Here is a 23,031-nt window from a genome sequence, read left to right on the forward strand (position 1 = left end):
ATAAGTAAACTGAGGGGCAAGTCAGTGACCATGTGTACCCTATATGTGGGCTAGATTCTTATTACACATGGAGCAAACGTTAAGTCTATTTAATTAATCAAAAGAGTTTTGTTTTGTTCAGCAGAAATGCCAAACTCACACATTTGAAGGTGCACTCATGTGAGAATGAAGAAAAAGGTGACTGTAAAATGAAATATTTGCCATTGATCACACAACTGAGAACAGTTTACGGGTCAAGTACAATAAAGCTGGGTCGAGTAGATTATTTAAGTTACTCGACCTATAGTTCTAATAACATTTTAATAATTTTCCGAGACATGCGATGGTGTAGCTCCAGCATACAATTGTTGTGGCACCATTGACAGTACCATTGGAGACGAATATTAAGCAAACTTAACAATGGGCAACTGCACAGAAACACAGCCGGAATGATGGAGAATCATTAGTTGAATCGGCTCCCAACAGTCCAAATGAAACATAGCTTGTTGTTCCAAAGAAATGATCAAAACAACACTTTGATGGCAGTTTAGGCATTGATGGAAGGTCTTACTCTAGATGGTTGGAGCTTGAGAAACCTCAAAGTCTAATGCTCACTTTGGCTTGAAAGCAAATCAACTCCTTAGTAGAAAGTGGTAGCTTGGTGACATTGTTGCTCCGATGAATACAGATTCATACTCACCTCTTAAGGATTATGAGCAAGATCACAACACCTACAATAATTAAAGTGGTTGAAATATCAATGAATAGATTTGAAAACAGCATAGCCAAAAATTCAGGAATGGTACCAAACACAGTGTTAAAGCACGTCAACAGTACAGATCCTTTCTTAAAAACATGTGCAATGCCGGTTGCATTAGAAACATGAAGTATTGCACCAAGCAAATCAGCAGTGAGTTGGAAACTGCATGTTAAAAAGGCACTGTATTTCTGAAGGTTACAAGTTTCTGCTGCAGAGGTTTTCAGAACCTCTTTTTGTGTTATGATTGGCAGAAGGTAATTCCCTTTATCAAAGAACATACTTCTGAGATTAATTCTTGGCCTCTGAGGAGCATCAGAAGTACTCACTGCAGGAGGATGTAACATAACTCCACAACATTTTATGTTCACATATGAACAGGTCCTTGGGTAGGGCCACAGCATTAAAAAGGTAGCTCCCAGTGTTTAGAAGATGGTGGTAAGAAGCAATGAAAGATGCTTGCACTGCAAGTAAGCCAAGGCTGAGGAGCAGTTACAAAGGAGTCACTGTTCCAATGGGTTAGTGCAGGAGGAGGCTATGAGATTTATTTTGGTCACCGAGTGGAGTATCCAGGTAATGTACAAGCAATTTTTTTTTTTTTTTTTTTTTTTTAAATATTTTTGCAAGCCTGGGGGGACATAAACATTAAAGAGGGACAGGGTGCGGCCCTCATATCTACCCACCAGAACAATATATCTCCCACGATCATCCCGAATCACCTCATCTATCGCCAAAGGGAGGGAGTTACGAACAAGGATACCCACACCCCTGGATCCTGAAGTAAACCCCGAGTGTGCCACAAGGCTGTAGCCCCATCTATTCATTGCATTACATACATTCCCGATCAAATGGGTCTCTTGCAGGAAAACAATGTCCGGTGATAAACGTCTTATATATTTCAACACCACACTGCGCTTGATGCGATCTCCCAGGCCATTAACGTTCCAGGAAACAAATTTCAACCCCCTACCCCCCATCCCACCCACCCGAGCCAGGACCCCCCCTCCAAGAGCTAGACATCAGAAACATCAGTAAAGACAGAAGCAGTTCGCCTTGAAAACAACACACAAAAAAATAAGAACTTCCCATCCCCCCTCCCCCAAGCTGAAAGGAAACACCCCCCACCCTGCACCCCTGCAAAAAGCTAAAGAGCCACCCCAACCTGCAGTGTGCCTGTCGCCCCATAACCCTAGTCTACACAAAGACCCCGGAGGAGGAAAGGTCTCCGTTCCACCCGCCCCCAGACTACAGTAAGAGCAAGAAGCAACACACAAAAAATAAATAATCACATTGCAGAGGTACGCCGGCCACCACTCCTGGGAACGTATTCAAAACAAGACATCAGGGTCAAACAATCAAATCTCCACACCACCTTCGGCACCACCAGGGTGAGCGGCAGACTCAGTCTCAGGAGGACGGTCAGGCAAGGAGTCCAGCCAGTCATTAACAGCATCCGGTCTATCAAAGAACAGAGTACGCTCATTATACTCAACACGAAGTCTGGTAGGGAAAAGCATAGCATAGCGGAGACCCCGATCTCGAAGACGTTTCTTAGCACCACGAAACTCCATCCGTTGTCTTTGAACCTGTTGGGAGAAGTCCGGGTAGAAGTTCACTGTGGCATTCTCAAAGGCCACCGGGCCCTTCACCCGTGAGGCCTGCAGGATAGCGTCCCGATCCCTATAATGAAACAGTTTAGCCACAATAGGCCTTGGCGGAGCACCCGGTTTAACTTTGCCCCCCGGGACACGATGTGCGCGTTCAACCGTGAAAAATTTGGTAAGCCCGGAGGGGGCAAGATGGTTTAAAATCAGACCCTCAACCAGGAGATCAACAGAGTGGGGTTCAGGGTTTTCCGGTACACCAACCAGGCGAACATTGCAGCGACGTGCCCTGTTTTCAAAATCCTCCAGGCGTCGGGTCATGAAGTCGTTCATCCGACGAAGATTCCCAACCTCTGTCTGGAGCTCCGAGACATCTTTCGTGAGGCTAGATGATTTAATATCCAATGACTGCACCCTCTCATTCGTCTTGCCGAGATCAGCACGAATCAGATTCACCTCAATGGCCACGGTGTCAAGTTTGTGGGCCAAGGCCTCGTACTGAAGGCCGGTGGATTCCCTCACTCCCGAGATGGCGCCCATGATATCCTGTAGGGAAGGCTCCGCCGACTCTTCCAAAATTCGTTCAGACGCCGTACTGTGGCCAGGTAGGGCAGCTCCGGGGGACCCCTTAGATTGAGTATAACGATCCATGACGTTCGTCTGAACCGGCGCTCCGCGCAGAGGTGTTTTCGTCTTGCGCGTTTCTCTGTCCCCTCTGCCCGCCATTTTGAAGATGCGGCACGAGACAAGCCACCAGGGTCGACGGGCCAAACACCCAAAACTCAGGATCAAAAGTACACCAAAAAGAAGGGCTCAACTCGGGAGGAGGCCACCAAACCAGCAAATAGACAAGAGGAAAGCCCCGTGTCCGAACTGTCTCCAAGTCTCAGCCAAGCGCGATACGCACGCTCGTGGCACAGGTCGAGACAGAATCGAAACCGAAACTCAGGAAGGGGGTCTCACAAGGCCAGATCTTCTGCCGTTGTTGTTCAATTCCAGGACGGCCACAGATCTGCACCCCGACCCGGGCGCACCTCAAGGGCGGAGCCCAAAAGTTCAGACCACCGTAGCTCAGGAGTACGAGATCCAAAGCAAATTCCGAAAAGTGCCAGGGTAATCAGCCAAACGTCCTCTACTTGAATTCTTACAAGAAATCAGGATCTAGTCAGGATAAATCGCCGGGAGCGGCGAGGGTCCGGAGAGCGCTGTGCTCAAGCGGCCATCACGGATGCCCGCCAAGCTCCTCCAAGCTATTTTTTTTTAATGCTTTGCCCTACATTGTATATTTTGTAATCATTGATGCCCATTCAATAAAGAAAATATAGCATCATACACATACATAGTAGCTTAGGTGATGAAGCAATTCTCAAATAGATATTTTCGTTTAATGGACATTGACACAGGATTACAAATAGGAGCAAGTGTTTTTTTTCCTACTTTATTTCCACTTTTAACCGTGGAAATACATGAAGATAAGGCTGGGTACACATGGATCCAAGATCATGCGAGGACGTGTCCATGTTCTGGTTTTGACAATGCAGTGCAATTATGCATCAACATCACATACGCAATTCTTCAATGAGAATATATAAAGAATCCAATCTCTGCCGCCGCCTCCTCCTACTTTACTGGTGGAGCAGGATGAGGTTCCAAAGAGGTGCTCATCCCTTGACAAAGTAAGTCCAGACGGGAAAATCAATGCCAGAAAGAATGAGGTACATTGTTTCCCAAAGAAGAAGAGTTTCCTTAAGAGTGGCTGGGCCCGATATCATACATTCAATTAAAACAAATGGGTCTCCTGTATTGAAATCTCAGTACAAGGATAAGACAGGATCAAGAACGATAGGATATGTTTATCCTCATATTCTTAATAAGCGGGTGGGAGGAAGTAGTATTTGCTGCGGATCCAAAAACACAACGGTAAGGATATTACTATGGGTAAGTAGATAACCACTCTTTGGGACAACAATATGATGGCAAAATAATTGGCACTATTTGAAGTGTATCACTGGGTGCTGTTTTTTCTGCATGCTTTCATTCCAATTCAGAGTTTTTAATTCATTATCTTACCAATTGATAAATTCTGCTCTATAGTTTGATACAGGACTGCAGTACACTTAAAGCAAGCAAGTATTTATGAAGGTCCTGTTCTATACTCACGATGTATTGCACTGCAGTATTTGGTTGTATACAAGAGGTTAACAGCCTTGTGCTGGACAAGAACCCGGGACTGCCTCTTCTGGGACTTCTACCCAGACTGAAACGCCACTGAACAGTGTGTAGATTTGCAGATCTAAAACTAATACTAGCCAACAGAAAATAGTTATGGGCTAGGAGAGCGGCGATATCTCCCCCACCACTTACTAAATGGCACACACAATAGTGCAACTGGGTAATTGCACTTAGCTATATTGGTTAGAGATGGAAGTGTCTGACAGAAGTACAGTAAATAGCATATGTATTTGCTCAAACTGAATAAAAAAAGATTATACCACACAACCATGAATGCACCGGTTATTGGGTGTGATATGGTCATTCAGTTAAGAGATCCAACAGATGGGAAAGGAGGGAGTATATAGGCTGGAGACAGGGTTTTTGGCCTCCATGCATCCGCACTACACAAATAGTATGAATAACTAGAAGCATACGGGCGATAGCCCCCATAAACATGGATTGTTGAGATGTTCAATATGCCTGTTGAATGCTTGACCAGGGTGATTGACAAAATATGTGTACTTTTCGCTGGAGATATATATAAAAATATATATTTTTAAAAATGGCTAGGTAGAAAGCTATTAGTAGGGAAGGAACTAATGAAAACCGCTGACCTAACTAGGCTTAACAGATCAACTGAAACATGTCAACAGCTAAAGGTTGTTGGGGAGATTGAGGCCCCATGACATCCACCATTATTTTTAACTTTGTCAAAGGAGGACATTGGGTCAATCCTCTAGAAAAGTTTACCTTTCATTTTGATTTCTCAACGTATAACATCAAAAGCTGCTTTTTCCGAGTTGAGCCCATCCTGGATGGATATTACTACAGTGAGCTAAGACCCAATGATGAAGCATGCCACCAATTATGTTTGGGGATCATTTTACCTAATGAAAGTATTTCTCTTCTGCTTTTTCACGGGACCCTCTATTTTGGGTCTAGATTTGTCTGCTGGTTTCGTGTAAGAGTCTGTTCTATCACCTATTGGTACTGTAAAAATTCTTGTGTTCCCAGTGTGCGATAATATGCCAACTTTATATCACTCGAGTATTGCGTAGAGGCCCACTGTACCCAGCACAGGTGTAATGTATCTGTATTGAGGATGTTTATTTTAGTAGCTGCCGCAAGTGCAGGTATATGGGAAACTGTAATAATGTGCTTGCCCTGTGCCAGAGGACACTTCAAAGCAGCTCTATGCACAGCTGTGAGAATTCTCTCAATCTGAGAAAAGTGTTCCTTGACTGGTAAATGTGATTTGTTGGCTATGGGAGGAGGCGGTCCCTTATGGTCTTTTAAAAATGTTGAGCTTGAAGCACTAGGATCAACCCTAATTACTGGGTCTTTCTTATTGTCCAGAGTCTTGACATACTTTCTTTCCAACAGGTCTGGTTGCCATCTTCAAAGAATAGCTGTAAGTGCACACATCTAATTTTTCTCAAAAAGGTGGGCATCATTAAATTACATAAGGGAAGTCTGGCAAGGAACCTCTTCTAAAATTTAAGAACCCTATAAGGACTTGTTATTTTCCCAAAGTATTTGGAGGCTGAAATTTGCCCCATTCCCGTTTAAGAAATATACGGCCACCTATTTGCCCTCACTGGCAAACTTATGTCCTTAAAAGCTCACATTAGGAAACTGTCTGAGTTGCAAAAGTTTACTTTAAAACCATGTTGGGCTAAAATTATCACTTTTCTGTCAACCCTATCTAGGTGTTTAGTTAAGTCACTGTATTGTATAGGTCATCGATATACAACAATGCGTCAGGATCGTCCTGATTCATGCTGCAAATAACTTGTAATATTTATACCCCATGACAATCTTGTAAACGCACACTGAACACCACCAAATGTAAAAGCAGATAAGCACTGTGATTCAGGCGCTATGTTTTGACTAAAGAAACATTTGCAATGTCCAAAATAGTTATACACCTTTCTGTAATTAAATTCAACATCAGGTCAGTACTGTGAGTATTTTACACTGCATGTGTGCTTGTACGAGAGTTCAAATTTATATATTACAGCACAATTTTATAGACGCTGTCTAGCTAAGCCCTGGAAAAGGACGAGTGAAAAGGCACTATCACTCCCTGATACTGCAACTGTGTCAGGATCGCTTATATACCTTGCTTCACCTCTGACTTCAATAGATATTCAACCTGTACCTGTGGTTCACTCCAAAGGGGAAAGATACAATATACAGAATCTTGATCCCACCCAGTATTCTAAAGACTGTAAGTGTGTGAATCAAAGCCCACTCATGTGCATACTTGTTTCTGAGCTCTTCAGGCACTATAGAGGAAAATGCTACATGTATAACCTCCCCACCACGAGGTGTGCAACTTTAAAAGGGTGGAGGCCAATCATCGTAAGCTAGGATGGTACAGGAATCCAACAAATGTGACCAAAAAAATGACTTGTAGTGTACAAAATAGACATGTCAGGATTCTGCCATCCTGCAAATAGGTGGCGCTCCCAAAGAAGGCCCTCCGGACTCCTGCCTTCATTTCTAAATAGGACGTTATACACCTCTGCACCTTTCCTTGTCAGATACACTTTGTATTCAGTCCAGGCTTCCATTCTATTGTCCTGATACATCATTGTCATGTATTTCTCTCTATTTCAGACCCTTCCTAGATCTTGTCCTAAGGTGGTTGGTTTGCTAGATTTGTTCCTGGATCCTACAGCTATTTTCAACCATTTAACTCTGTATTTTGGACCGGTCTCTATGTTTGTACCAATCCATACTCCGTTCCAGGTTTTCCTATTCCCCGTATTGTGTCTCCTGGTTACCTCGGTCTTCCTTCTCACAAGCCTCAATCCAGTCTTCCCTTCATTGGTTGTTCCCAGAAACCTTGCACCTGGTTAATTCCTTGTATCTGGCTCTATTACCCTGCACCTGTGCTCCTTCCCAGAGCCTCCAGCTATTCCAGCCCTTTGAGGGCAGAGTGTGCCAGCTTTGCCACCGACTCCTGTTGAGGCTCCTTGTTCTCTGTGTTACTACAGGCTTGTCCTTGGATTCGGTTTCCTTTATCACTGTACCAATTTTTCTGCCTTTTGGCTATATGTAGTATCGGTTTCTGTCCCTAATTTTCCGGCATCTCGGTTCCCGTTAGTCATAGTTGATAACCTCCTGTCTTCACTCTTCTTGGTCTGCCCGGTTATATGCAGACTCCTCACCTTGTATTCGGTGTTGCTGTTTGTCTGCATATTTCTGTCTGGCCTTAAGTGCAGATTTTTCCTAGCCTTATTCTAAGGATTCCCTTCCTATTCCTGGCCCGGATTTCCAGTCCTGCTTTGACTGAACCCACTTTCTGTTTTGGTGCTCTTTGTTCGGTTTCCTGTTGTTCTGTCTCATATTTTTCCTTTGATTTTCATAGCTTTAAAGGGTGCCAGTTAGGTCCAAGGCTTGTGCCTTTGGCATAGAGAACCATCCAGCGCACCTAAGCCATAGGAGCTGCTGGGTGTCTCCTAGAACTCTGTGAGAATAATCTCCAACCTGGCTTCGTACAAGTTCTTTTCCCCTCACAAAGAGGTCATTTCAGAGGAGCAGACAAACTATCAGTTATGATAGTTTGTCTATCGTTTCCCTGCTTATATTCCTGTTGTGTGTTCTTGTGTTTGCCATACAGACTTCCAGTGCCCTAGTAACAGCTGTTTCCAACCTGCTTCAGTCCTCTGCTTTTGCCCTGCTTTCCTTCCAGCCTTCTTAAACTCTCTTGTTTGTATTTATTTAATGCCATTTATAAAGCGCGTGCAATTACCCTTAGGCGTCTCGGCGCTGAAATTGCATTAAAGTCTCACCCTAGACAGAAAAAGCAGGAAAGTGAATTACTGATTAAAAAGCCATGTCTTCAGTGTTTTTCTAAACTGAAGAAGAGTAGAACTAGTTCTTATATAGATGGGTAGGGTGTTCCAAAGTCTGGGGGCCGCGATTAAAAAGCGGCGATCACCCCAGGAAACTGTACGGCTACGTTGAACCACTAGCTGGTTAGAAGATGTGGATCTGAGCTTTCTCATAGGATTGTACGGAATCAGTTGTTTCTTAAAGAATCGAGGTCCTAAATCCTGAAGTGATTTAAAAACAGTGCACAAAGATTTGAATTTGACCCTATTGTGAATGGACAGCCAGTGGTATTTTTTAAGCGTGTCCGAGATGGGTGCAAATCTGGTTTTTTTTGCAAGTACGCGGGCAGCAGCATTTTGAACGGTCTGTAATTTTTTGATGACTCTGTTCTGGGCATTAAGCAACAGACCGTTACAGTAATCTAGTGAAGACAACACTAGCGAGGAGACTAGTGTTTTTGCTGCTGATTCAGGTAGGTATGGTATGATTTTCCTTACAATACGTAACTTAAAGTGAGCATTAGCAGCCACTTTATTCGCATGGGCCATGAAGTTGAGCTGGTTGTCAAAGGTGACACCCAAGTTTCTAACTTTGACCGAGGGGCAAGGAGGTGTACCCATGGCCGCTGGCCACCAGGTTGCCGACCAGGCTGGGGAGAGCTTACCGAAGATAACCACCTCTGTTTTATCAGAGTTGAGCTTCAGGCAATTTCTTGCCATCCACTCACTAATTGCAGTCATCCCATCTTGGAAACTCTCCGCCATCTTCTGTCCATCACCCTTTATGGCCAGAACCAACTGGGTGTCGTCAGCGTATGAGGTCAGGCCCATCCCGTAGGCTTTGATGACACTAGCAAGGTCCGACACGTATATGTTAAATAGTGTCGGACTCAGGGATGAGCCTTGTGGGACCCCACATGGCAACGACAAGTCGGCAGATTGAAAGGGGCCCAGGGTAACCGCCTGGGTTCTATTGGCCAAAAAAGAGGCCAGAAGATCTCTAGCAGTAAGCTGAATGCCCATCCTCTCGACACGGTCGACCAAGATCTTGTGGTCGACCGTGTCGAAGGCAGCAGACAAATCAAGGAGGACTAATACAGCAGTACCTCCTTGGTCACGGATGACTCTTATGTCGTCGGCTGCTTTAATGAGTGCGGTTTCCGTGCCATGATGTTTGCGGAAGCCGAACTGTGTATCGTCCAGCAGATGATTGTTCTCTATATAAGCTGACAACTGCTGGTTCATGGCCTTTTCTATAACCTTCGCTAGGAAAGGGAGACTTGCAATCGGGCGGTAATTTTTTAGTTCGCTTTTGTCTAACCCCGGTTTTTTCAGCAGAGGTTTGATTAGTGTATTTTTCAGCGAGTCGGGGTAGGATCCGGATGCCAGAATAGTGTTACAGAGGGTGGTTATAATGGGGATGACTATATCTGGTACTGTGGCAAGTACAGAGGTAGGGCAGGGATCCAAAGCTGATCCAGCTTTAATCGTGTTAAAGATGCTTTTGACTTGATCGGTGGTGAGGGCATTGAAGGATGTCATAGTGGTGCTAGCCGGAGTCACTAAAGTGACCGGAGGAATAGTGACACTACTGTGGACCTGGTCAAGATTAAAAGCTTGATAAATATCATTGACTTTAGTGAAGAAAAAGTCTGACAAGGCATCGCATAAGGTTTGTGATGGGGGTGGATTAAGATCCGGGGCATTACCCGCAAGGGTTTTAGCAACGTAATAAAGCTCTTTGCTGGAATTTTTGGCAGATTCTATATGGCGAGTGTAGTAATCCTTTTTTGCTGTTATTATCATTGATTTATAAGTAGCCAGGGTTTTCTTATAGTTGTCCTTGGTTTCAGTATCATACGTTCTACGCCATTGTCGTTCCTTATTCCTAGTAAGTTGTTTTTGGTCTTTTAGTTGTTTCGTATACCACTGAGCTTTTGGCCTATTTCTATTCTTAGAAATTGATTTGGTGGGTGCCAACTGAGTTGAAGCTTCACCCAACCATTTTTGAAATTGAATAGTGGCAGTCGTTGGGTCATTGGATAATTCTGGGGTTGTGGTGTGGAGAAGCAGCATTAAATCATTGGGGTTAATGTCCTTCCACGCTTTGAACGTGCCCTTTATAGCAGGAGACCTTTTTTTACTCTGCGGACCTTTGATGGTAAGTTTACTAATGATAACTGAATGGTCTGTCCAGGTCATTGGAAGAACAGAGGTGATGGACAGTCCTTCCACATTAGTGAAGATACCGTCCAGCGTATGGCCTGCCTGGTGAGTAGAAGTTGTAACCAACTGTCTAAGGCCCATCGTATCAAGGTCTGATACGAGGGATATGGTATCCCTGTCACTGTGAAGCTCTAGATGAAAGTTGAAATCACCCAATATCGTTGTGAATTTTTCTGCCGCTATAGATTCGGTGATGTTGGTAAGATTTGTGAGAAACGCGGATCTAGTACCAGGGGGTCTGTATATCAATATCCCCTTAAAATTATACGTGGGAGCCAGATTAATATCAAAGTGCATGGCTTCGCATGCATTGATAGGGATAGGTGAGCAGCGCGTTTTATATAAGTCTCTTGCTATGATGGCTATTCCACCTCCTTTACCTTTGGGCCTATCCTGCCGATAGGCACCATAGCCAGGGGGAACTGCTATAACATAGTCAGGGGCAGATGCTTCATCGGACCAAGTCTCGGTGATAAAAAGGATGTCTAAGTTATGATCATTTATTAGGTCGGCTATGTCCTGGCAGTGTTTACTCAAGGAACGCGCATTAACAAGTGCCATGGAAATATGTATGTCATCCTCCATAGCTCGTGTTTTGATATGCAGCGTGGGGTTAACAAGCATAGATAGAGAGTTACAATGTGAGCACCGTGTACCTGAAGCCAATGGAGTAAGCGATACATCAGCTTTAGTACATAGCGGAGCATAAGAAGGGCACAGCTCCATGAGTTCATTACGAGAGTAAATGGTGCGAGAAGCAGGGGTTGTGGCCCTGGGCCCGGTGCGGACGGGCGCAGACGGGCCCGCCTTTGGCGCGCCGCCGGCGCGGACGGGCGGTGTTGTTGTTTTTATGCATGATTTGGGCGGGGTGTGAGGAGGGTGGGAGGGGCGCAGAGCTCTCGGCCAGCCTTCCCAAACTAAGATGGCGGCCAAGTTCTGTTCCAAGCTTCCCTGCACCTGACTACAGCGGCGCTGAGGGAGGGCAGATCGAATCTAGCTGAAGTAATCTCACCTCAGGGGACAATGTGCTAAAAACGGAACAGTTTAAAATATATACAGAGCTTAAAACAAATTATTGTCTCAATCGTTTTTCAGCAGTGTAAAATATACAAGAGGTGCAAGGGAGCACAGTGAGACCTCCGGCTTCCGCCTCAGAGGGAAACAAATAGCAATTAAATGCGTTAGCTGAAGAACGCGATTTAAATACCCTGGGAGGGGCGCAGAGCTCTCGGCCAGCCTTCCCAAACTAAGATGGCGGCCAAGTTCTGTTCCAAGCTTCCCTGCACCTGACTACAGCGGCGCTGAGGGAGGGCAGATCGAATCTAGGTGAAGTAATCTCACCTCAGGGGACAATGTGCTAAAAACGGAACAGTTTAAAATATATACAGAGCTTAAAACAAATTATTGTCTCAATCGTTTTTCAGCAGTGTAAAATATACAAGAGGTGCAAGGGAGCACAGTAAGACCTCCGGCTTCCACCTCAGAGGGAAACAAATAGCAATTAAACGCGTTAGCTGAAGAACGCGATTTAAATACCCTGGGAGGGCGGGAGGGGCGCAGAGCTCTCGGCCAGCCTTCCCAAACTAAGATGGCGGCCAAGTTCTGTTCCAAGCTTCCCTGCACCTGACTACAGCGGCGCTGAGGGAGGGCAGATCGAATCTAGGTGAAGTAATCTCACCTCAGGGGACAATGTGCTAAAAACGGAACAGTTTAAAATATATACAGAGCTTAAAACAAATTATTGTCTCAATCGTTTTTCAGCATTGTAAAATATACAAGAGGTGCAAGGGAGCACAGTAAGACCTCCGGCTTCCGCCTCAGAGGGAAACAAATAGCAAAGTATTCCTTTTGGAGATCACACACAAACCTAGTATCAAGTCCTGTCACAGTCTCTCCCAGCTAGTCCTCTGACCAATCAATCTGCTAGTTCCCTCTTCGACCCCTGACAATTTCACCCTCTGGCTGTATTTCTACATTATAAACTCTGTCAGGGGAGTTTGCATGGCTATCCTGTTTTTCTATCTGAGTGCATTCATCAGTAGAAGTCATAGCCTGATGCTGCTTGAAAGCCTGGTAACCTATGGTTACTTTCACTACGGTGTCCAGGAACGCTACCGACTATGTCCCATTCCACAAAAGTACTCATTTTCTGAGCCATGCTTCTTTTTTTGTCAAACCGACCACTTTTTACTTCTTAAAAGGAGCTTTTGAATCTGAACTTCTCTTGCTTCCTTATACTACACTTACTATCATGGGAGTGTCTTTTCTCAGTCTTATGACTTGAATACTCATCTTTACTATGATACGCTGACCGGCTGCTCCTTTCATCATTCTATTCTCCCCAAAATAAGAGTCAAGAACGTGAAGAACGTTTATTTGTATATTCATACTGATCAAGCTTTCTACTTTTTTCCATGGTCCTCACTTATAACCACTCACTCTGGACTCCTGATGTGGAGGAGAATCAGTCTTCGTGCATGCAGCTTTGTCCTTTACTGTCTCCTATACTTCAGTTTTAGACTTGAGTTGCAGTTTTACAGAAGGAATACTCATGGTATGTACATACTTCTCAAATAATTTGTGGAAGTTCAAGTTCACGCTCATTTAAAGGGACCGTAACCAAACACTGACATTTGGTCAACAGAGCTGCATCTCCTCCAACAGAACTAATAACTATAGAAAAAACAGTGCCAAAGGTGCCTATTAACTTGATCCCCAATTCAGCAGCTCCATGTTAATGTTGTATTTGATTCATAACTTCCTGTAATATCCCCAAAGAGGGTGCACAATGCATAGTGGTATATACCCTAGGAAATATACTTCCCTTTGTGGTACAATCCTCCCAGGTGGTACCACACCCAAGGAAAGACACATAGTCAATAATACATGTTTATTTTGGGGTGTTGTATGAGGACAGACCGCTTCCAACGGAATAAAGGTGGATCCATATTAAATTGTGTATTTAATGAAGGCCTTTCATCATTCTGATGATGCAGGTCGCATTTTGTTTTCTTGCTCAGGTCTCAAATGTGGCTTTCATTTCAAACCCCCATTTTCTGCCACAAAGAAAGTAAACAAAAAACTAAAAAGTTTGGCTCATCACGGACAGCCTTTAATATATGCTGAAATATTAAAGCACATGTGGGACATCTTCCACTTGCTTTTGCATTCAATCCCCAACTATCAAATGGGTTTATGAACAGCTCAAACATGTCTATTCAGTCGCTAACAAACGTGATTCCAAAGAAGTACAGTGAATAGCAACAAGAGGATAATGAGTGCTGAACATGCGATCACTCAATCTATGTCTCATACCACAGCACTTGACTATTAAAGATTATTAGTGTTCTATATGCACCCGTAAATCACTTCACCACCACAGCAGTAATGCTGATGTCCAAAAATAAATCAAAAGCACCAGGGAGGTGACTATTTTATCAGGAAAGCGGTCACGGGGGAGGAGCCTAGCTCGAGGACGGAATGGCCGCCTTTTAGCTCGGCTCCGTCGGCCCTCCGGCTAACCTCGACTATCCTGCAATATATCTTGCACTGCGACGATACTTCAATACAGAATTTGAAATTTAAAGACCCACTCTTACTCACCGTCTGGTCCGGAGGTTCCTGTGTGCTGTGGGTCCGCAGCTGTGCCCTCGGTGAGATTGGGGCCTCCGGGCACTCGGGACCGGGACCTCGCCTGCGGGACCCGACACGCGGAGAAGAGATTGCCGGCCCCGGCCGCGAGAGTGAGCCACTGGTGGGAACCGTTATGCGTGTGCCCCGGAGATCCTGAACCGGCCCCGATGACTGGGCCGTGCGGCTGGAGGGGGACGTGATGTGTTGGGGGCTGACCGTGTGAAGGGGCCCCTTCGCCTTTGTCCTGTCCGGCGGCCCTGAACCCCGCGCCTGGCTCTCGCCTGTGGGGCCTGCCACTGTTCGGAGGGGACCCCCCCCCCCAATCGGGCGCTCGCCCATCCTGTGCCGGTGAGGCCGTTGTTGGGAGCCTCCGGAGGTCTGTAAAGTCCTACATTTGGGAACTGTTTGGGGGCCCACGGTAGAGTGTGGGGCGGCGAAACTCACAAGATGGCTACCGACAACGCGGGGGGTGCTCCGCTCTGCACCGACGCTCCTTGCCGGCCGGATTGTGCGGAGGCCTGGATGTGTATTCGAGCGCCCACGCCCGGAGATGTCCTGGACGCCTTGGTGTCATTGTACGCTGTCTTGGCCCCCGGTGCCTCTACCGACCCCATGCGGCTCGCCGCCATTTTGGGCCGCCGCTCTTTCATGCACCCCTATCGTCCTGATGCCGCCATTGCTTCGCCGCCTTCGGCTGCGCCAGGAGTTGCTGTTGTTGTTCTTCGGCCGATTGATGGGCCGGTGACTTTTGACCCTCTGCTTCCTCACCGCCTGGATTTCGAGGACTTCCACACGACGCGGAGATCTGCTCCTTCCCGGGTACCTGGGACTTATGGTGGGCCGCTGTTTGCTCCCGCTTCGTTGGATTCGAACTTTTGTCCTGGAGGGGTACCTTTGTATTGTCGAATTGCGCACCTGGACTCCGGCTTGCCTTTGCTTGTCCTGTCGTTGCGGCTACAATTGACTAGCTTTATTGACTTTTTGTATTCCCTCCGTACGAAGGCTCTCCCTGATTTCTATCACTGCCGTGACTCTGGACAACATTACGATTATTTTGTGCTGGGTGGTCCGCTCCACATTATCCTTTATTGGGTTGGTTTCGTGGTTAGGAAGGGTTGGGGGTGAGTTGCACGACATGATAGTTTGCTGGTTTACCTGCCCGTTGCACTGATGTTTGTACTCCCGACACGGTGAAACGTTACAATCTCTTCCTCCTCCCTGTGGTTTTTGCTGTATGTGAAGGTGTAGTATTGACTTGATACTTATTCATTCGTTGGTCGGGGGAGGGTCGTGGCCGAATGTGTTTGCTCATATCCTCTGGCTCCTCCCTCACATTTTATTTTTGTTTCGTATTTCCTCTCCTCCTCTTTTTGTCTTCTTTCTCTACTTTCTTTTTTTCACTATATTTCGGGTTTCGGATTAGGGCGACAGGCACGCTGTTTGGAAGGTAGGCCGTAGCCTTCTGCAGGGGTGCGGGGTGGGACGGGTGGGCGGGGTCTTTCAGATGTTTTCTTTTGGTTCTATGGCCCTTTTCTATCCCTTTATAGCGGTGCCGCTTCTGTCCTCGCTTCTCAGGCATGAGTGGGTTGGGGTCTGTTGCTATGCCACTTTTATTGGTTTCGATGCTTCGTCGCGACTGCCATACCCTTCTTTTCGCCAGCTCTCCACTTTCTTCTGTACTATTAGCCGCGGGTTGCCTGGCCCGGGGTGGCGCCCATCTTGCACGATTGTGTTTCTTCTTTTATATTTCTTATTTTGTTCTTTCTCCTTCCTTTCCCCCCTTTTCTGTCCCTTTTTGGTTTCCTCCCCTTTGTTTCCCCCCTATTTTTCCCCCTTTCCCTTTCCCCTTTCCTCCCCCCCCCTTTTTCCCAGGCTCGTATTGAGAGAAGTGGGTTCGGTTCGTACAGTTTATCCGCTCCCTTGCCTCTGTTAGCGTATTATTGGGTGGGGGACATGAGATCTTGGTAGCACTTGTATGCTTCTCCACTATATTTTGCGTTTGTTTTGTGCTACGGTCGACTCGTGCCCTTACATCCTCCTCCCCCCCCCCCCCCTCCTCTCGTTTTGGCATGGGTGTATTCCTGTTTCTGGGTTATCCCGTATTTGTGAGTCAGCCATGAGCCTTGTCCCCTTATCATAAAATGGACCTCATTGATCCTGATATTGGGCCGTTATTGCCGCTTATCCCATTTCTAGCATTGTTTAATTATGTTTGCTTGCCTGCCAACTGGCCTTGTGTCGCTTATTTTGATTCTTGATCGTCTTTGACTTGTGGCCGGCCGGATTGGTTGTAGGCCCGCACATGTTTACCCTAATGATGCAAATAAAGGTCTTCAAAAAAAAAAAAAAAAAGGAAAGCGGTCACGGCAAGCAAGAAAAGTTCCAATGAGACAATCAAAGAAGAGTTGAACTCACTAAAGGGTGATGCGAGGTGTAGGAAATAGCAGACATTGTGTAGAAGAAAATGATAGGGATAGCAATCTATAATCTGTGCTGGACAAGATGGGTTTCTAAGATTCAGTGTAATCCAGAGGAAAGCAATATTAATTCGAAGAGAAGAAACCAGACATTTTAAAAAGTTTTTTTAGATAGTAAATGGAGAAGACAGAGCCACAGAAACGGGATTAGATAGTAGAAAAATAAGAAAGCAAGGAGCAACCAAAACACCGATAGGTGTTTTTGGAAAGAAGAGTCATAATGGAAATATTTCTAAAGAATATTTTAAATGATTATAGATAGAAGCCTGGGCATTCCCAATTGAATTAGATACAGAATGGCAACAAAGATAAAAGAGAGAAAGCAGGGAATAATGAGAGGAAATCACCCAGAGATACAAACAAGGTGGTCCCGCTGTGCTTATACACTTAGTGGATCAAGGGAACATGTTCTACAAACTTTGCATGAAGACAAAGAACTTACATGGCCACACTATGTTAATACTTACTGAGTCAAAACAAATAACGCGAAAAATAAAGCACAAATAAATTCCAAAAGTACCATAGGAGGATCCCTGCCGATGAAGTCCTTTCCTCCTGGGCACCATAGCGAGAAATTCACTGCAGTAACATGGAAAGAAGAACTGGATCCTGCAAGAGAAGGTGTGGCATTAGAAGATTCTCGAACGATGAAAAGATGGATTAATAAGAGGAGAATCATAGCCGTCAAGGAGGCAGAAGGAAGGTCGGATCCTGGAGGTAAAGGCAAAGTAGGAAACTATTGTAGAGAAAGAAAGTATATGGAGGGAAGTGCAGAAACAATTGATTAGTCGAGCTCATTAAAGGGGGGAAAAAAGGATTCTAAAAAGATTAGCAAGAGGGAAAGCAGAGAGGCTGCAGGAATTGTCAAACACATAACAGTCTAAAACAGGAAGACTTCTAAAACCTTTCAGAAAGATCAGTGATTCATTAATGTATTAAAAGTAACTCACTTAAATAGAGAAAAGTAGATGCACTCTCCTAACCATATTCATGCTTAGGCAAAAATAAAGGCACTATGGAAATCAGTTTGCAGCCGTTCAACTTTTAGCAGTCGGTCCAACTAACTAAACTACAATTATGGGTGCCTGCATTCTCACGATAAGAGAACAATCAGATCTCCAACATATTTGATACATTCCAGAGTCTTGACTTTTTAATTTATCCAGCAATGCAGTCTGACTTTCAAGACAGCTGTACAGGGGATAAGCATATGATCCTCACAGTCAGTCCAGCAGGATCCAAACAACAAGATAGTGTCAAACTACTAGGGTTACATTCCAATTCTGTAGACTTGACATATGCATGTACTATGTCAACGGATACATCAGAATAAGTTCCTCCACCACATCCACTGTACATCTGCAATCATTAAGTGGTTATAACGCAAACCACTCCTATCAGTGGGAAGTACACTGATAAAAGCAACAGCAGCTATGTTTGCTCACAGATCATACGGTGTGCCGATTCTCCTTCAGAATTGATACATTCTGCTTACTTTCAAATGTTATCTGTTCCATTGGTGGTTAGCAAATAAAAATATCCATTTCTTACCGAGAAATTATCGTGAAATGATGAAAGAAAAACCAATCCATACTGGTTGTTTGTGTTTGCTACACATCACTGACAAAATATCACTTTAACCACTGTATTCACAAATAAAAGAATATGAACTGGTTTGGGGGTCTAGCCATTTCAAATCATCCTTGGATTTGATGGTAACAAACAAATGTAAGATAAACTCCTTATGAACTAACACTGGGAATCTTTCACCTTATCTCTTGGTCATGGTGAAGCTCACTACAGCATGTTGCTGGATATCTGTGTGGAATAAAATGTGCTCGATTCGGAGGAATTAAATATTGGCTTAAGAATTATGGATAACTTTTTCCACGTTTTGACAAACTAAATTTGTTGTGACCTGGGAGCTGTTACTTAAGTATGGCTAACAAAATACAATGAATGATACTCTTGTGTACAGGGGTCCGCATTCCCTACTTAATCTCTGTAGCAATAATTGATGCAGGCTTAAATGAGGTGCCCAGGTAACCAGAGTCCTTATTGTTTAAATAGCAAATGTACTCACAATATTATAATTAACATCTTCTGCAGTCTCTATGTCTAGACATTGATATCTCTCCTCCCCTTTATGACTTGTAAATTCACGGATTCTCAGAATTAGGTGAAATCTTATAACATCAGTCGGAAGGATTACAATTTCTCACCTTGTAATCAAAGGTACTTTTCCTTCGCATATAGAAGCTTTAGAAAAACCAGTACACAGCTAATGATAGAGCAATGTCAAAAAGTCAAAGTCAAAAGATAGCTTTATTCGATTTTAGAGCAATGTCATGTAGCTGAATGGCTAGTGCTGAGCAATCAACTATCATAAACACTCCTGAAGTGCTAATGTATAACTTTTTTAACAAACTGTATGCAAAAAATCAACAGGGTATCTAGAGATGCAGTGAACATCCAAGACAACCTAAGTGTCTACAGTACAGTAAAGCAAAGCCTCAATATTACCTGCATTAGAGGCTGTGCACGTGGGTGATGGATAAAAGCAGTCACTGTAAGACAAGCCACTCAACCAGTGTATCCCCTGCCGATGCAGACTCCATCACTGGAATTCAATACCAATTTGTTTCGGTCAATCACAACTGACCATCCTAACATTGCGTAGTGTTAATTCAAGTGCCTAGCTCATGAGCATGAGGACTAAGGAAGAGACACATGAATGGGCTAAGACTCCCCTGACCAACCTTGCAGTACAGGCAGATTCTTCATGACCGAGGGTGCATGGAGTCCTGGGAAATCTGCTCTGCTCACCCCCCTTTGTTGTGCAGTGCAGCGAGTTTTCGGAATTCTGCACCCATCTGGCAGAGCTGATTTAGAGCAGCCTATCTAGCTGAAAGACCAACCGATCAGGCTGTCCGAAAAACAGGAAGCATGGTAAAGCAATCAACTCTAGAGTACAAAGAGTTCTGTCCCAGGAGCAGATGAGAACCCCATTCCACCGCTGTGCATGGTGAGCTACAGTGTAGAGATTAAGAACAGTTTCTCAAAGGACATGCAGCAGACTAGTTTGCCTTGTGACCTGGAGTAAAAGGAGACCGCATCGGGATCCATGCAGCCTCTCACGCTCTCTCTGACATCAGCATGGAATTTGTGGAGACAAGATTCTGAACAATTCGAAGAACATCTACAAACTGTAGCATTTTGTACATTTGGTATCAGTTTATCACTTAAAAGTTCCTTTGAGTCTATTATACGCTCCAGAAATAATGGATGGAACTAAATGGGGTTTTATTAATAAGATTGAGAGTCAAATCCTGAGAAAGCTATCCAATCTGAATACACATACTGCTATTCAGGCGGATTAGAATTTGATCTAATCAGTACCTTAGTGTAGGCTTTGGCAAAAGTTTATTGTGGGTCATCACCTATTCAACAGCAATGATGATTCATTAAGGAGTTTAATGTGTTTAGCCATTTTTAATTTAAAGAAGGAAAATTGTGTAAATCAGAAGTTTTAATTATACATTCAAACAGTTTGCGATCTAGCAGATGATTTTGTTGGTTTGTCTAAGTTACAGCTAAAATGACAGATAAAACAGCATCCAGAACATGTTAGTCTCAGGATGGACCGTGATTATTGTTTAAAAAAGTGGCACTATGACCCAATTGTAGCTTGATGCACCCTGATAAGACAACAAATGTATTCGCCCTGGCATGTTCATCATGGTATTTGTAGCTTTTTTGTGCTATTAAGAATGAATATACTACCCTTGAAATGTGTGACTGACAGTTGACATAACTTGCTGGTTAGAGAAAGAATCTGTGAGCTATGTAATAATGATATACAAGATCGTGATCGCATAATTTTTATTTGTTCGGCACTGCACTTTCCTCATTGTGACTTCTTGAATCATTGGTATTTAAAATACAGTGCACGTTCTGTTCCTAAAGTGTGTCAATTACAATTCTTATCAGAAAATGAAGTATCTTGTTTGATAATATTTAGGTGATTTAAAATGTTTTTAAAACTTGTATTGCAGTGTATTTGACTTGTTAAAAGATACATGGACCTCAGTTAAGAGCCAAATCTTGTAAAATAAACTTGAAACTTTATGGAAAACATGTAATGTTCATTGTTTGAAGCATGTGTACATATAGGAGATTCTGGTCTTCATTTTCTAGAAAGACAATAAGCAGAAACCGCACCTGCATTGTTCAAAGCACTCACCGATGATAGTTTGTCACCAAGTTCTAAATATTGCACAATTTTAAAGGCAGTATTAAAGGCGTTATAAAACGTGGTTACCTTATGTAAAGATGCATTACTCAACTTGTGTATAAATGTTGTGATTTTATGAACATTCCTATGGGCATTTTTGAATGACTCAACTTTGATAGGACTTTAACAAACGTGACCTTTGTTATGTTACATTAATGGAGATTTGCATAGCACTGTATTGATTTGAGCATATTTTCACAGTGCTGTTAAACACAGGTACCTTCACTCCTAGGTCTCCAGGATGCAATCACAGGTAGGAGCTTGTTTTTGATTTAATAATTCAAATATCAATAGTTGTGGGAGCATTTTATGTTATTTATTAGTTTGGTGGGTTGTTGTATTGGTAAATGTTGTTTGGTGTGTGTAGTTGGAGAGCTTTACCAGTTCAAGTACGTACCAACTGAAGGACTGGTGATAGAAATCAAGCAACAATAAAAGTGAAGAGAAATGTTTATTCTAACAGTCTTTGAGCGCGCCTCAACCCAGCCCTGAGGAACCTTGTGCCAACATTCTAATCTAAACTATCACTAGAGATGGATTATACCATTGGTTTTACAGGGCATGGGGGTGACAAGGTAGAACAAACAACAATAGTGATAACAGCAGTTTTAGGTGTGGTCACAACACTTGGTATTTGCATTTCTGGGCGTGAGGTAGGTGTAGGAGTGAACTCAGATTATATTCTGTTTCGTTAGGGTCTGCAGTGTCCTTTTGAATCAGCTTAGCAGTGTGGTGTTTGTTTAGAGTTTCATGTATTGTCTAGGAAAGATATATTGTTTTATTTACTTATCTATTTGGAAAAGTATGAACTATTGCCACAGGGCATCTTGATTTTGGAAAAACCGAGAAAGATCAAGAGGAGCAGTTAAAAACACGAGAAAGGAAAACTTCAATAAAATAAAATTAGCTGGCAGAAGAGGTAGGTTTTCAAAGCCTTCCAGTTTTTCTGTGCAACATTTCCAACTAGATTCTTTTCCAGAAGCGCATCAAACATGAAAAGCTCCCCCACACAGAAGAGTATAGTGCCATTATGAGTTAGGTGAGGGCTTACTATTTGGTGGATTTGAACTGAAGTGGATTTTTTTTTTTAATTGTTCTGACTTTTGGGTTCTGTTGGGTTTGTGACTGCAATTATAGCTGGTATTGTTGGACGCTTGGTGCTACCAAATATATATGGCACATCTGAACTGTACAGTAACAAGATCTCTGCCTGGTTGTTATTTTTTTGTTTTAGGATCAATCTTAGAAACTAGCAGATACTCTTTTGGGTCTAGCAAAACAAAATTACCTAATACACCAGAGTCTAGATAGCACTTTCCTGTTCGTAAACCATCTTTGAACAAAAACTGTTCTTATGAGAGATGTAGCGTCTCTTCAGTCAAAATGTGGTTGGTTCAGTGTCAAGTGGCAAAAGACTTTGAAGAAACGTAATTGAGCAAGCCTCTAGGATTATAAGAAGCTTTTGCCGATACTCGATTGCACTTTATCATCAGATTGAGGTCCATTCAGTGGAATTTCTTGCCCCAGTCCTGGTCATGCTTTCCTAAAGTTAGCCGTAGTGCATTTTAGAACTCCTTAAGGTGGATTTTAGAATTCCTAAAGAGATAATGTTGTTATCAAGACACGTAATGCAGGGTATGTGGTGGAAAGCTAAAGGAACAGCTCTGCTAAACGTGCACTAAGTGCAGTGAGTAAATTGATTAAGCTTTTTGTTTTGCTATCCCAACACAATCCCCAATATGAAAAAAAAAGTAAAGGCTTAGTGTAAACAACATCTTGTGCAAAGCCAAGAGACAAACAAACAAGTTTGTAACTGCAAATGGGAGTCCAACCTCAACAGTCAGAATAAAGCCATGAACTGAACCGGTGCACAAGGTATGCATGGGAGGGGAATATGCTACACAGAGGTGGCAGAGTCCACCTTTGTTAGGCCTGCTTCTCTTTCCTCTGTTGTTCAAGTAGCAGGCTGTATGGAGTAATTTACTATCAGTTCCCATAGGATGTG

The 23,031-nt window shown here is 43.7% G+C and overlaps 1 protein-coding gene across 2 annotated transcripts in view; it reads right to left on the reverse strand.

The window, feature by feature from the left end:
* ZNF513 (zinc finger protein 513) overlaps positions 1 to 23,031 on the reverse strand; it is a 101,070-nt gene that overhangs the window by 45,134 nt on the left and 32,905 nt on the right. Inside the window, exon 3 of one of the 2 annotated variants that reach the window (XM_078650108.1) lies at positions 17,253 to 17,341. The exons of the other annotated variant lie outside the window; for it this stretch is intronic. Within the exon in view, the coding sequence (XP_078506234.1) occupies positions 17,253 to 17,298 (46 nt within the window). The 5' untranslated portion in view covers positions 17,299 to 17,341. The remainder of the gene's footprint in view (positions 1 to 17,252; positions 17,342 to 23,031) is intronic. 2 annotated transcript variants of the gene reach the window in all.

The sequence above is a fragment of the Lissotriton helveticus genome, chromosome 6, assembly GCF_964261635.1.
Source record: "Lissotriton helveticus chromosome 6, aLisHel1.1, whole genome shotgun sequence".
NCBI lineage: Eukaryota > Metazoa > Chordata > Amphibia > Caudata > Salamandridae > Lissotriton > Lissotriton helveticus.